Here is a 15,139-nt window from a genome sequence, read left to right as displayed (position 1 = left end):
CATGTTGAACAAGTCTCTCTAAGTTTTAAAGATAATATTTAATGAATATGGAGTGAAAAATCTCCCTAGAAAAAGTTATTTAAATGTGGATATTTACATGATATGAGTTAGCAGTATTTTGTATCTTATTGTCTCTTACAGCAAAGAAAAAATAGGTCACATGACAAATTAGTTACATTACTGAAAATATAAATTATATTCCATATATTTTTTAGTCTTTAAAAATACAAACATTCTTAAAATAATTGAAAGTAATTTCTGCCTCCAGATTTTAGGTATCTTTCATCTGTGTTTCTGCATTTTTACATTAAGACACCGAGGTTCAGCTACTTTTAGTCATCAAAGCTAAACAGTATTTAAGTGAAATATTTGTAATAACTGTTCATAAAGCCTCCGTTATTTTTAACATCTAAGCTGGTATTTTCCTTTCTGAACTCCCTCTTTTAATTCCTGTATTCTAATTACAAAAGTAAGTAGAATATAAAAGAGAAGCAGGCATTTCTCTGGAACTGGTAATAATACCTTCTAATTAGTTAACATAAAAATCTTTAGTTTTTTCTTTAGAAGTAATACCACAAATTATAAAGACCAAATAAGGACATTTAAATATAACAGAGATATAACTCAGTTGAATTTGAACCAACAAAGAGAAATAAAAACAGGCCAACCACAGAAATTCAGATTTAGGTGTAGAAGTAAATGCTGTACCTAGTGAGTAGAGATATGGGAAGCTCTTTAAGGCTGAGATGCAGGATAAGATAATATATAATGCATAGTCTGTTGCTGTTAGCAGCCATGAGCCCTGTACAATAAACAAAACTTCTGTTAAATACAATATATCTGCACGAGGTATGTAAACAAAGATGTGAATCTGCTGAAGAGTGTTGTCCTAGTACTTAACGTTGAGGGCAACAAATTCGAGTGAGACTGTGCTGCGCTCTGAGATTATTCTGTGTTGTGGTAGCCTCACCTCCTGAAGAGGAGACTTCTTAGGAGAGTTTCTTTGGTTGCAGCTCTCAGCCTGGAATGCTGTCCCCACAAGAGGAGCTCTCCTGGGAGCTCTCTGGAGCCTGATTTATTCTGCAGAGGAGGAAGGAGGGACATGTAGGATTTTTCTGACACACCATAGGAGGAGGTTAAGTAACTCTGAGCTGCACTTCACTTCCTAATAAAGAATTAAAGGAAAGAACATTAACAATTTATGGTCCTTTATGTCTATAGTTTATGTCTGAACTTCTTGAAAAAAAGCTTTAATGGAAGGTAGATTCAATTATCAGATAGTAACAGTATTTTAGTTTTTGTGCAAGTTATCATGCCTGCTTTGATAAATAAGTCCTCTAAATTTAGAGCTGTTTTCTGAAATTGTTTTATAATAATATGATTTAAACATTTTAATTTTTCTGACCTACATTAGTCATATATTAAAAATTCAGGTATTTTTTGTTATTTTACTATCTTTAAGTATTTTCCAAATTAATAAAATATAAATTGTAAAACTACAAGAACATTATTTTTAAAAGGTACATTGAAGGGCTTTGCTGAGAGCAAAATAATTTAATTTAGAAACTAGTATTCTTTTAATGAAGATTTGAGAGTAGACATGTAAGAGGAAAACTGTGGCCAAATCAGTGCCCTTATATTTTTTGTAAATACAGGTGCATAAGAGAAATATGCCACCCATTTTATTGTGTGACAAATGTATTGCTTCATTCTGCAAAGTTTTAATTTTAAGCACAGTGGCCATTTCAAGTAAACCTTTAACATTATATATATAAATGTTTGAAGACATAGAAATCCATGTGATATTGAGGACAATTGAGTAAGCTGAGATTCTGTTTAACAAACTGTTAAACTAAAACTTTTCTTACCTAGGAGATTAATTTATTACAGCTGCTTGTTCTCTCTTTTAAAACCTATCATCTAGCTGTTGTTCTCAGGCAAATACTTACCAGGTTTTGTACTGAAAGCTGAATGACCTGAACTTAATTTTCTGAAAATAGAAGACGTATATATTCAAAAATGCTTTGTTAAGTTAACATGTAATGCTAATGATGTAGATGATGATGATGTGACATAAAGGCAAGAGAAATATCTTCATTTCTTTTGAGGAAAATCTATATTTAAATTTTTTTGCATGTCCACTAAAAAATTCAAATTTTATTGGACTATTATTTTCCTACCTGAATCAATTCTCTTCCCATAGGAAGTGCTTTTTCAAGCATAAAATAAATCGTGGATGAAATCCCAGATCAAATTAAGCATGTTCTCTTTCCAGACAGAAAAAAAATCATCTCCATTGATCTAAACTTTTAAATATGATGATGTAAAATAGGACTAATGACAGCATTTAAGAAGGAAATACTAATGTACTTATACTCACGTTGTTCATGGTTCAAGAGAAATCGGCTGAGTAGCCTCCTAATGTGGAAGAAGTTCAGAAGTTTGACCTCCTTGGTTGACTGAAAGCTCCCTCGAAGGTCCTGTAACCCAATTCTGTTGGTGTATAGGATGTCCCTGATGTGATGAATTAAATTCCAGCCTCACTGAAGTCTGACAGCAGACCAGCAATTTAGCAGAGGAATGGCCATTTCTCCAGCAGAGCCTGATCCATCAGGCATGCTTTAGTCTTGGCTAGGGTGCCCTGCTGGGGAGGGTTTCAGAGAACAAACCTGCAGCCAGCCCTGACAGTTTGACATTGGAGGAAGGGGGAAGGTCCTAGAACCAGCTCTGTGTGTTGTAGCAGCTTTCTGGAGAAAATGGGATACTGGGGAGGTGGGGCAATTCCACACCTCCTGCACTTTAACTGGTGGTGTCTGCTTCATACCTCTTCTCTTGCCTATTTACCACATACCATAAGATACCCAAAGCTCATGGAGGGGAGTTGCCAAGCAAACATGACTTTGTAGGCTACTAGCTAGAAACACACATAGCCATTATATTGCACTTTCCTGTCTTTGGTGCTTGTGATAAGCATCGTGCCTACATGAAAATAGCAGTACACATCTGGAAACAGCTGCTAGAGCATGTTCCTGTGAGATCATAGTATCCAGCTGTCCCTTGCATGGATATGGATGGCACAGCACAGGTATTTTCTAATGAGGACATCAATGAATGAACAAGGTGTGAGAGATATTTGGCACCTGATCTGTAATGCTTAGTATGAGAGAGCTTACAGAGAAGTTTCAGATGTGTACAGCAGATGTTGTGGCATAATACAGAAACTCCAATAATGGCAGAGTCCATTTTGGGTGAGGCCACAGCTTCTTCTGGTTTTCTTATTGCTCTGAGATTTTTAGCAAAGTAGTGAAATAACACTTCTCTTTTCAGTGTTCTGTTTCCTGTGGAAAAGGTTTGAAGTTTCGTGATGTGCATTGTATTAACAGCTTCCAAGTAAAAATAGAAGAGGACAACTGTAAACATTTGAAAAAGCCACGAACATACAAAATATGTAGAGCTGGAAGATGTCCTTCTTGGAAGGCCAGCAGATGGAAAGAGGTATGTAAAAGCTTCCATAATTATGTTCTCCATGAAAATGCAAGACAATATATTCATGACTCACTGCTTCACTGAGAAAAAATGTCAGAATGCACATCACAATGAAATTAAGAAATTAGCAAGTACTTGATTGTATTTTCTTTTTCTTTCTTTTAAGAGTAATGAAAAATAAATGTATGTGAAAACTGAAGTTATTTGCTAATCTCAGTTTTGTACTGAATAGCTACTTATGACTTTCCTCATCTTACCTGGTATAGTAACAGTGAATTTTAAAGCTTACTTCTTACCTTCTGAAATGAATTCAGTAAGATCACTGTTTGCTATCTTAGTCTAAATAGTGAAATGGAGCCAAGTGTGTGGGAAAATGACAAGAAAAAGGGCTTGTGGGCATAAACATCTGTCACCTTGTTGTAACATTGTGTGCAAGTGAGCACATTGCAATATTTTGTGTTTCACTCTTTCAACAAAAGATTCCCCACACTGGACACAGTACCACTCTCCACATTTTGGCCAGGCTTGATAGAACAATATGAAATTTATGATTGACCTGGGGCCTTTAGGTAGGCTTTGGGACATAATCATGCTTCTGCCTAGGGTAGAAGTGAATTAGGTTTATCCCAGCAGGCATTAGTGGGATGGTGAAATTCCTTTGGCCAGCAAGAAGGAAAAGAGGCTTTTGCATTTAAGCTCTTCAGGGTTCAAAATTGTTAGTACTACTTGCAAAAGATAGTGTCCTTGGAATATTACACTTTTTGCAAGATTTTCTAACCTGAAATACTGAGATTTTTTCTCTTTTATTGTAGTATTTGCATTTTAAAACAACAGACAAGACTGTCAGTCTCTAATAAAGACAAGATGTAAACTACCCAGAGCTTTGACTGTTGATCTTGCAAAAATGTAAATTTTTGCTTTGCATAGAGTGACTGTCCTTACCATGAATTAAGGTAGGCAGGGAGCTCAGTTAGGTACCTAAGATGGAATTATTTTCTGTATTTTAAAAACATTTTAGTTTGAGTTTTGCATTTTCAACATAAATTTCTTCATGTACTGTACTCATATCACAAGGGATGCGAAGTATATTTTAAATAATATCCTAAGAACTTCTAACGACAGCTGTACGCCCTTCTGGGGACAGTCTCGTTCCACAGTGACACAACTAATTTTGATCAATTTTAGTGCTCTGTATCCTGTGGAGAGGGGATTCAGCAGAGGGACCTCTGGTGCCAGGTGGCTGGCCTGGGGCGGGTGAGTGACGCCCTGTGCAGCCGTGACCGGCGCCCCGCCAGCACGAGGCACTGCCGGCTGCCCGCCTGCCCGCAGTACCGCTGGCTGGCACAGCGATGGGAAAATGTAAGTACGGTCTGTAACCCGTGTGACTTCACTGGGTTGTGTAATATGGCATAATGAGTTTGGGGGTTCTGTTCTTTTTAGATTTTCCAGCCCCCTCCACATTTGGATGTGTTTCTAGTAGGTGTTATGCTGCAGAATCTCAAGGGTCTGCAGGTCGCTGTGACCCTGAGATATGCTAAAAGTCTCTTTTCCAGCCCGCATGCTTGAAGAATGTGTCGGAGTTCTTCAGTTCTCGGTCTCAAGGTTGTTTATTGCATCTTATCTATAAAAAATTTTTCTCTTGCCCTGCCGAGGTCTGTCCAGCAGGACAGTTCCAGGCACACAGCCTGCCCCTGGGGCACTGCTATCTCTTTTTACTAAAAACTATGTATACAATGTTTACAATTTCTTTCAATACCTGTCACCTCTGTTAGACAGTGAGCTTCTACTCTAAACCGATCTGAAAGTGCCAACATCAGAGTAGAAGATGGAGGCCAAGAAGAAGAAGGAGAAAGGCTGGCATGCCCAGATCCCTCCATCTTGCCCCGAAAACCCCCATTCTAGGAACCCCAAAAATCTATTTTGTCACCCTGTGATTATTTCACTATTATGCTACTTAAACTGTTGTGGCTTGCTGGTCCTCATAAGGCTGGTAATTTGCTCCACGGGTCATAATCAAAACCACAGGTGTTCTGGGCCCTGTGCCAGGGTTTCTGAGCCCCCTGGCAGGGGTCCTGGCTTTTCTGGACACCCAGAGGGATGTCCTGAGTTCCGACAGCAGAATAACAAAAGACCGTGCTGGAAATTTTGAAGGTCAGGCTTGCAAAACTTCAAAAGTGACAAAAAAATGTCAAAGACTTTATTTATACTCTCTATCTCTACAGGATTTGCTTCTCTATTGTTGTAGACAAAAGCTCTGGTGGAGTTCTGAGCAGGTACTTATTGATAGGACTATCACTACATAGTGCATAAGATGTTTAATAAATCCTTATTATGAAATATTTTTTTTTTTTAAGAAAAGCAGCATTTAAAGAACAGAAATGCAGAAGAAATGTCATGTGGAAGTAAACACCATGGAAGTAAAATCTTTGGACAGCAGTGTTTATAAGAAGTTCTGTATGGAAGATTTAAAACATCTTAAAAACATGAAGCTTCTTTTCTTGTTACAGAAAAGATAAGAAGCAAAATAAATCTCATTATACTCCTACCAAAGAGGAAGCAAGATAAGAAAATAAAAGTCAGCATTCTCTTACCAAATATGCTTTTTCATATTTAAGAAAATTTACAGATACCTTCAGGAAAGAGCTGTCATTTCTAAAGGTGTAAATACTATTTTCTACATGCTAAAAATGTAATAACTTGCGTTATTTTTGCAAACATGCAAACATATAAAGACAGGGAAGAGAGAAAAAACAAAAATTATGTATAACACCTGAAATGGTGTGCAGAAGAGCCTTTCTCTAACGTTAAACAAAAAAACAAAAAAACATTTTGTGCATTTGTGTTATATTAATATTCTGATATGTTAAATTTTCTAGGGCAAACCCCTTGAATATGAAGACTAAAATCTCAGGGACACAGTGCTATAGAAGTGACAACTGTTAATATGTAAAACATTGGCTGGTTCTCTGCAAAAACTAGCTTATATTAATGCAGTTCAGACATATATATTCATTTGTTAAGCTATATTGAGGGAAAGCTGACAACTACATGTTTCTTTCAAGTGTTCTATTCTCAAATGTAGCTGTCAAAATCAGGAATAAGTGGAAGTGGTTCAGAATGCGCTTTTAGCACAAACATACACTTTGAAAGAATGAGAGTGAATTTTCCTTTGCCAGCCAACACTTGTGTATTCTACCTGGGTGTTTGGAGCTCTCCACTACAAACATACTCTGTTTCAGTATGTTCTCCAGCTATTTCATAACTTCTTCCACATGTATATTGCTGTTTTCTTGAAATTGCTGTGTTCTGTTCCCCTCTCTCATCACATTCATACACGGCCCTGTGTATGTAATGTTAATAGTTCAAGTGCTTATCCATCTGCATGCCACTCCATGTGCAGGATGTCTTCTACCAAACTGGTAATGTTTTGCCCAGCTGTCTTATTTCTAGGTGCTTGTGTGTCATTTCCTCACCTCACCAGTCACAGCAGAGCAGAAATATGTCCAGATCTGTCCAGTTTGCAGCCAGTAGACTGGGTGAAGTGTTTTTATCCTACCGACAAGAATGCCTACAAAGCTAAGACATAAAGCATCATGAAAAGAAATCTTGTGCCTGTCCCCATTACCTTGTGACTGGATTATTCTTTATGTGCCTAATATTCTGAGCTCCTCCCTGCCATTAAAAGTTAGCTTAGTTCAGGTACCCGTAGCTGGGCATGTGCTGTTGATATATATTGCTTAGCCTGTACCTCCACTTTGCTGGATTCTGGTGGGAGCAAGGTTCTTATCCTGTCCTGGCAGATCTGTGATGGCTCACCATTCCACCAGCTTGCCACGGGGAGAGGTCTGAGGACCCTCAGGGCAAAGGCACAGGCTCAAATCTACTGCTGCTCAAAGGTGGCACTGGCACTGGCTTCATTAATAGGCAGTTTTCTCTCTCTCGCCCTGTCCCTCTCCCTCTCTCTCTCTCCCTCCCTCCCTCTCTCTCAATCTCCCTCTTGTTCTGTTTTCAAGATCAAATTTTTTTTTCAGGACCAACTTACTCCTTTCATATTTCATGGAAATCCTTTTCTGCCTCTTTTTATATGGAGGGGTGTTTGCACTCAACCTATCATCTTGGCTTGACATTTTCATTTTCTCCTCTGTCTCACCCAACAGTTACAGTTACAGTTGTTATTCTATGCAGGTTGTTTCTTTTTTTCAGAAGAAGTACTTTAAAAACAAAGTAAAAGTCTCTGATTCAGTGAATAATTTAGTCTGATATTGATAGCAGATGTCAAAAGGTATTGCTGTCTGGGTTTTACTGGTGTGTACCAATCAGTAGGTAACTTCATCCTGTAAATATCTAGTTAAACTGTGATTAATTTTCTCACTTTTAGTGCTCAGCATCATCTAGAAGAAAGGAGATATACAGGAAAGTAAAATGTGTGAATGAAAACCAGCTCCAAGTGGATGAAAGCTTCTGTGATCCAGACACAAAGCCTCCATCATCCAAAACCTGCAGGGTATCTCCCTCTAAATATATTGTGCTCACAGGAGAGCTGTCACAGGTACACTAGTTGTACTGCTCACACATCTTTTATATATATTTACATCTAAGAATATTATATTGCTGTAAAATTTAGATTACATGTGTGGAGAAAAAAATAGCTAAATTTGGATTTGAACATGGCTCTTTAAACTTTCTCCCCATTGACCTTCCATGTCAGCCATGAGTTATTGTAGAGGCTGAGTCCTCCTTTAACCACCCAGGACCTGTGATCACTAACTAGAGGAGAGCTGCCCCTACCACAGGATTCCTTTGCTGGTTCCCAGGAAACTCTTGCAAGCTGGCCTCGCTGAAATAATCAAAAAGCTTTTCCTTGATTTCCGTGAGGTGTTTGATCAGTGCTTTGTTTCCCTTGCACATCTGCACTGCATGAGTGTGCATGTCTGTGCAGGTGTCCCAGCTGAGAGGGAATGACTGTGCATGTATCACAGCTGAGAGGGGATGGCTCTGGAGCCTCTGAGAAAAGGGCACCAAGGTGCTTTGTGGCTCCTTGCACATGTAACAGTTGCAGACCTTCACTTCTGCTCACTGGTGTTCCAGCCCAAGGTGGCACGCTTCCAATGACAGGCTTTTGCCAGGGCAAGGCTCAGAGCTGACTTCCCCGTAATGCAAATCTGCAGAAAGGTCACAGAAACTTTCACAGCAGTGATGTCTGTGCTTGGGGATTTTATTCCAGTGCTCAGAGAGCTGTGGGTTTGGCTACCAGCAGAGGATCCCGTACTGTGTTGGAATCCACTCTGTCCGAAGCCGGCGCATCCACGGCCTTCGGGCTGTCGCATACCGAGAGTGCCCGGTGCAGCCATCCCCCCACATTTACAGGTGCAATGTCAAAGGATGTTCACAAGCAGCTACGTGGGCAGTGGGGAAGTGGACCAAAGTGAGTACAGATGTGCCAGCTCATTTTTATAGCTGCCTCTGGCATGAATAAATGCCAAGAATAACTTGCTGATAAATGGTGTTAATTATTTGCTTCTTTCTAAAGCGAGTCTTAATGGTTGTCTATGTCTAGTGCTCAGCATCTTGTGGAGTGGGGATAAAGCAGAGAACAGTAGAGTGTATGACGGAAAATGGCTTATCTAGTGACTTGTGCCTGCCTCATCTAAAACCAGATGCCAGAAAGATCTGCCATGAGAAAGAATGTAAGTGATAGCTGTGATTTTATGCAGTTAATGTTTTCCCACGTTACTTATATTAAAGCTATAAATACATTTGGAGTGCAATTATGGAAAATTAAGTCCTAAAAGTAAGCTCTGTTCCTGAAATATTAATATGATTTAATCATTCATTTTGAAGGTGAAATTCTTACCACCTGCAAAGATATGCAGATTAAAAAAGGGATGAGAAGGGATGGTGAATACCTACTTAACGTTAAGGGAAAGATGATAAAGGTACTGTTAATATTTATGAGTTTTTATTTGTACATATTTTTATGAAATAACTCTTCCCTATTAAAAATTTTGCTAAAGGGTTGCATTTTCTCTCCCAGATTTATTGCTCAGGCATGAACTTAGAGAATCCCAAAGAATATTTGACACTGGTAAAAGGTGAAGCAGAAAACTTTTCTGAAGTATATGGATACAGGTACAGAAATGGTTTTGTAACTCTATGAAGTGCATTTATTCCTTCCAAAGTCAGATAATAAAATAATACTTACTTTTTGCGATAAATTAGAGTAGGATTTTTTTTCCTTGATTTTCTGTTTTAAATAGCCAGGCATGTGAGCACACATACAGAAATATGGATACTTCTAGTCTGAAATTATGTTGGTTGTTCTAAATTATTATAATTTTTTTCTATCTTGGCTTTGGTAGAAATTACCTTGATCCACATTAGTGTTCCAGTTGAGCCAAGATTAAAAGCTGAGCTTGTTGTTCAGTAAAACTTGTTTAATATTTTTATGTGGCATAGTGCAGTACACTTATTTTTCAGTATGATACTAAGAAAAAAATCTCAAAACGAAAACTAAATATTTGCTGTTCTTTAGGTTGCAGAATCCATATGAATGTCCTTTCAATGGAAGCAGAAGGCAAGACTGTGCCTGTCGAAATGATTACCTTGCAGCTGGCTTCACAATTTTTAGCAAAATAAGATTTGATGTAGCTTCTATGCAAATTAAAAGTAAGCATTTTGTTAGTTTTAGCCGATTTGAGCATTCTGTTGAAATTGTATGTGGTCACAATTGCCAAATTACTATTTTGATCCACCTACTGATCCAGCTGTGCCATCTTGGGGCAAACAAAATTATTATTTAATTTAAGAATTCAATGTCAAAATAAAAAAAGAAAGAACACCACTACTTACCTTGTTAATTTGTCCCAAGTGATCAAGTGGCATGAATCTCACAGATTCATATTTTTTATGTGAACTACCTTCATTTTCTAAGGTTTTGTTCCCATTATTTCATTTTATTTTAGTCCATAGCTTTTTTTCTTGGGGAAGTCTTTGTTTCTATGCTCTGCTTAGTCTCTTCTCAGACCTTGTCAGAAACTAAATAAATGGACTGGGAATTAACCAAATAATGGACAGTGCTTTAAGCCCCTGCCTGAAGCTGGCAAGCTGGCCCAGATCACTCAGTGCAGTGTCGGTGCACATCGATCTTCCTCCTAACCCACTCATATCTCAGAGAGAAATCTGGCCTTGTAGGTTGGACTAGTGGTGCAATAACCAAAATTCAAACCATTGTTTCTCAAATCAAAACACACAACCTTCCCTTCCAAGGGAACAACAAACAAAAAACCCCCACCCAATGCAAACAATAAAACACCCATGTTCACACTTTTCCCTGTTTCCCCCTGAACTTCAAATGTAGCAGTTAGTGTTGAGTAATTTTCTGTTTTCTAGCTACAGATTTTCTTTTTGCTCAGACTATACTTGGGAGAGCAGTACCGTTTGCTACAGCTGGAGATTGCTACAGTGCAGCCAGATGTCCACAGGTATTTATGATTTCTTGAAATGTTTACATAAGAGGGGAAAAAAATATGTGTGACTTGTTTAGATCTGTAAGGTTCTAAACCAATCTCCTATTCTGTGAGGTCAGTGTACAACATTAATAAGTATTTTTTTTCTTACTCTCTTCTCTCCTGTTCCACCATGCCTGCTCTCATGGATTTTCTCTCAAATTGTTTATTACACCCTTTCCCTGTAGGCTCCATGTATATGTCTCCAGCTTTCTGTGTGTTTCATGTACTGCTCTGCCTCCCTCTGGATTTGAGGCATCCTTTGTTGCCCTTAATGCTTTCTCAGTCTTTGTTCTCCTCTAGTGACTTCTCTATAATCCTGCATAATTTTCCTACTCTTTTCTTTTTTTCTCTCCTGGTGCTTCATGTCTTTGAAGACTACCAGAGGAAATAAATTTTTTTAGCAGGTTACTTTAAAATTTCCGTATGCGTTGCTGTGTCTACATTAGTGTTCTAGTTGTGTTGGGTGGTGCTTTTTAGATTAATCTTTATATTGTCCCAGTTTGCTGTTTGCTGTTTCACATCACAGAGTAGTTTGCAAAGACATGAACAGGATCCCTTTTGGATGAAGCTAAAGCCAGCAATGAGCTTCAGAGGAAGGATCTTAATATCCTCTAATGCGACTGAGGATTCAGTCCATGGGAGTAGGGGCGAGTTTATTTAGTCCAAAATAAACCCCTGATTGGTGCCCTGTCTACAGACTTGGGCTCTCTGGGCCGATTTTTTCTTTACAGGTCTGCTTATACTGCACTGTCCTTCTTGATGATGCAGACATAGTCCTAGCCTGACCTACTCAACTTTTGCATCCCCCTGGCAGAAAGAGGATTCCTTAGAAAACACTTCCACTTACCTTACAGTATTAGACAATTTAGGAGGAGATCCTCTGGAAGTCAATTTCTTTTCACTGAAGCAGTTAAGACCGACTGGCTCACGCTTGCTTGGAAGTGAATCCCTGTTGCCCACCTCTCCTGGCTGCCTAAACTTAGGATGGGTTAGCTGTGGGTGGACCCAGCTGAGGGCAGCTAGAGATTATTTGTGTGCAATTTATGTACAAATGAAGTGCCTGGGTTTGGCAGACTTAAACCCACTGGATGCCTTCAACCTGCAAGTCCTTTGGGTGCAGTATGACACAAATCTGTTTGCTGTATGTAGCTTCTGTTGGGAGATCATTCTGCTTACGTGGCTTGGCACTCACACATTTCCATCTAAAAGTTCTGACTGAAGCTGCCACTTTTGATTCAGTCAAAAGGCTTCCATTCCTGTACTTGTAGTCCTTGAAATCTATTCTTGGCCTTGCACATGCTTCATGATACATCAGACAGCTATTGAGCTGCCATTGTAATTGTGATAGTGTTTCTCCTTAATTTTTTCAAAATGTTGTCACTGTGAAAGAAGTTACTCTGGGGCTGTTAATTATGGAAATCAGTCCACACCATTTGTATGAATTTCCTCCTTCATTAAATGGAAGTCTTCCACTTGGTAGATACTTGAAGAACAACCTACCCTATCCATATGAGTTTTTATTAGCTCATCCTGAGTGCTATAAGCACAGCATCTTTACATAGAAGTGCTCTCAAAATGAATCTGCCACATGGAGCAATAAAACTGAATTTTTGCAACAGAATTTAGGTGAATCATCATAATAAATTTTATATATTTTTATATATATATATATATATATGTGTATATTTATGTATGGCATTATTAAGTAATAAAACACAGAAGCTACCATTTGCAATGAAAAATTACTAGGTCTGAATACCTAGTAATTCACACTGAAATTCAGGCTTTCAGTGAATAATGCAGAGGTGTGCAGTTTTCTGATTGTAGTGCTGCCTGATCTAATCATTAGGCTCTTTGTGGAGGTAGTACTTCGTTGTAGCATATTGCACTTCTCTGTTAATGCAACTTAATAATTTTCTGTATCCCAGTTTGTTTAAGAAGGTAGTGCAATTTGTTACTTTTAATATGTTTCCTATTCTCCTAGGAACTGACTGAAGATATTTTTCAGTGTCTGTATTTGTGTAGGCAAATGTTCTAAAATCAATAGCTTCCATATCTGCTATGAATGGTTTGTGTTGCTAAATGTTCCACTTAATTTTTTTTTTAACGTCCACTTATGTTCTTGTTCAGTTGTGTTATTTTGTTATACTGAAAAAGCAATGGAACATGATAAGATAGTGATGCTTAGATAGTGTGCAAACATTTGAAAATTAGATGTCCAAGTGATTTGTCTTTACAGGCAGCAGTATGTTTTGATGAAGTTATTTCCAAAAAATTCAGGAACTTAAAAAAAATGGTCTCTCAAGAAAAACAACTTCATTCTTGCCTTTTGAAAGTCTGTACTTTTTGTAAATTAAAATTTCATTTGTAGAAGGACAAAAATAATTTCAGTTGTCTGATGTTAGTTTTGCCTCTGTACTCAGATGCTACAGATCAGCTGATGCACAGCTGGTGCTTATTGCAGAATAACTTGGGTTTGGGTTTTGAATGTCCATAGAAAGGGTGTAAGGCAGCATAACCAGCCCATATTTTGTGCACACTTTTGGGTACTTCATGTTTAGACATATCCCAAGCAATATGTGCAAATATGCCAATGTAAAGTCTTTTAGTGTTTTGAACCCTGTTTATCAGCTCTGTGGTTGTTTTTTTTTTTTAATTTCTTTTTCCTAGGGCCAGTTCAGCATTAACTTGGCTGGTACAGGTCTGAGATTATCCAGTACAGTGAGATGGATTGCTCAGGGCAACTATGCGACTGCTGACATACACAAATCCCATGTGAGTCAATGCTGCTTTCCTTTACCTGCTCTTAAGGCTTGGACCAGTGGTACAAGTGTTGACTGCAGTGAAAGCTACAGTGATTTTTGTGAATCAGAAATAGCACTCAAGGTCTCTGACCCATATAAGTTTTCTTCAACAATATTTAATCACACTGTCCAGTATCTAAATCAGATCAGCACTCCCTGCCTACCCTTCACTTAACTGATTTTAAGAGGTTATTGTATTAATTTGGTTTATTAGAGGCTTCGAAGATGCTTCTAAAAAATACCCAAACACAACACCCAACCCTCCACATTTTGTTCAAGATCATCCTACTACAGATGATCCTTTTTGTTTTTTATTCCCATCTTTATTAGCATGGGAAACCAAAAGACCAGTTAAGCAAGAACAGTAAGTGTGCACGGTTTAAGACAGCATTGGATGGTAAGCCATGGGAATGGTGGAGAGCCTGGGAGCAAAGTGTAGAGTGGTAGTGATAAAGGATCTCTGCTCCTGTTTTGCCAATGCTGCTGTCTCTTGGTTTAGTGTTTCAGGTATGATTTGTCAAAAGGTCTGTTGTGTGCAAACCTCAAGAAGCCTTTTGCGCAACTGTGATGTCAGTCGCTTCTCTTGGTTGACTCTTCTCTTTGTCTAATTCCCAGGATGGTACTAAAATATATGGAAGATGTGGAGGATTTTGTGGAAAATGTGTTCCTAACACAATTATTGGTCTCCAACTTCAAATACAGTGAGAACTCTGATGTACTAGGAGCATCAAAGCTGGGACATTTGCCATTTAGGTTCAAATTGTAGGTGCTCTGTATATGTACATTGTAATTTTTTCATGTTCTGTAGTGTTCATTACTGTAATGTTCACTAATAAGAATTCCTGTTTTCTTCAAGATTTACTCAAGGTTATATTATCTGTTTGTGGGCTAGCAAGTGCAAAAATCACAATCAGAAACCTTCAGGTTTTACAGGAGCAGTATTTAATCAAAGTACAGTATGTACCAACAAGTAAATTGCACTGGGATTACTTCCATGGGTAACACTCTAAATTTTACCATAATTGTAATTCTTTACCTGTAACTTACCAGTATAAATCTTTATGCAGTATTCAGTACTCTACTGACCTTTTTTGATAGATTCTGCTAAAATATAGAAAGGAAAGCTTTACTGCTATAGAAAGAGACCGGTAATTTCAATACTTCCAATTTTATGCAAACTTGTAGGGATTATCTGTCAATAACAATAGCTGAAAAATACATAGCCAAAATGCTTGAGATAGTTTTATAGATCTGTGTGTTTCTCTGTCTGTGAAAGCATTTTCCCCCATCCTTTTCATTATATTTTTGTGGTGCTCAAATCCTGAGAAGTGTGGTTTAACC

At 38.1% G+C, this 15,139-nt stretch overlaps 1 protein-coding gene across 1 annotated transcript in view; it reads left to right on the top strand.

Annotated features, from left to right (window-relative positions):
* ADAMTS20 (ADAM metallopeptidase with thrombospondin type 1 motif 20) overlaps window positions 1–14,503 on the top strand; it is a gene marked incomplete at both ends in the record, with an annotated part of 79,138 nt that extends 64,635 nt beyond the window's left edge. Inside the window, 11 exons of the mRNA XM_084206548.1 lie at window positions 3,328–3,495; window positions 4,672–4,845; window positions 7,865–8,035; window positions 8,711–8,911; window positions 9,044–9,173; window positions 9,328–9,422; window positions 9,521–9,615; window positions 10,019–10,152; window positions 10,876–10,967; window positions 13,665–13,769; window positions 14,414–14,503. Coding sequence (XP_084062674.1) covers window positions 3,328–3,495; window positions 4,672–4,845; window positions 7,865–8,035; window positions 8,711–8,911; window positions 9,044–9,173; window positions 9,328–9,422; window positions 9,521–9,615; window positions 10,019–10,152; window positions 10,876–10,967; window positions 13,665–13,769; window positions 14,414–14,503 — 1,455 coding nt within the window. The remainder of the gene's footprint in view (window positions 1–3,327; window positions 3,496–4,671; window positions 4,846–7,864; window positions 8,036–8,710; window positions 8,912–9,043; window positions 9,174–9,327; window positions 9,423–9,520; window positions 9,616–10,018; window positions 10,153–10,875; window positions 10,968–13,664; window positions 13,770–14,413) is intronic.
* Between the last annotated feature and the right edge of the window lie 636 nt (window positions 14,504–15,139).

The sequence above is a fragment of the Fringilla coelebs genome (genome assembly GCF_963513975.1).
Source record: "Fringilla coelebs genome assembly, chromosome: 5".
NCBI classification, from domain to species: Eukaryota; Metazoa; Chordata; class Aves; order Passeriformes; family Fringillidae; genus Fringilla; species Fringilla coelebs.
Note: the sequence above shows the minus strand (reverse complement) of the source record. Positions and strands in the feature narration are given on the sequence as shown.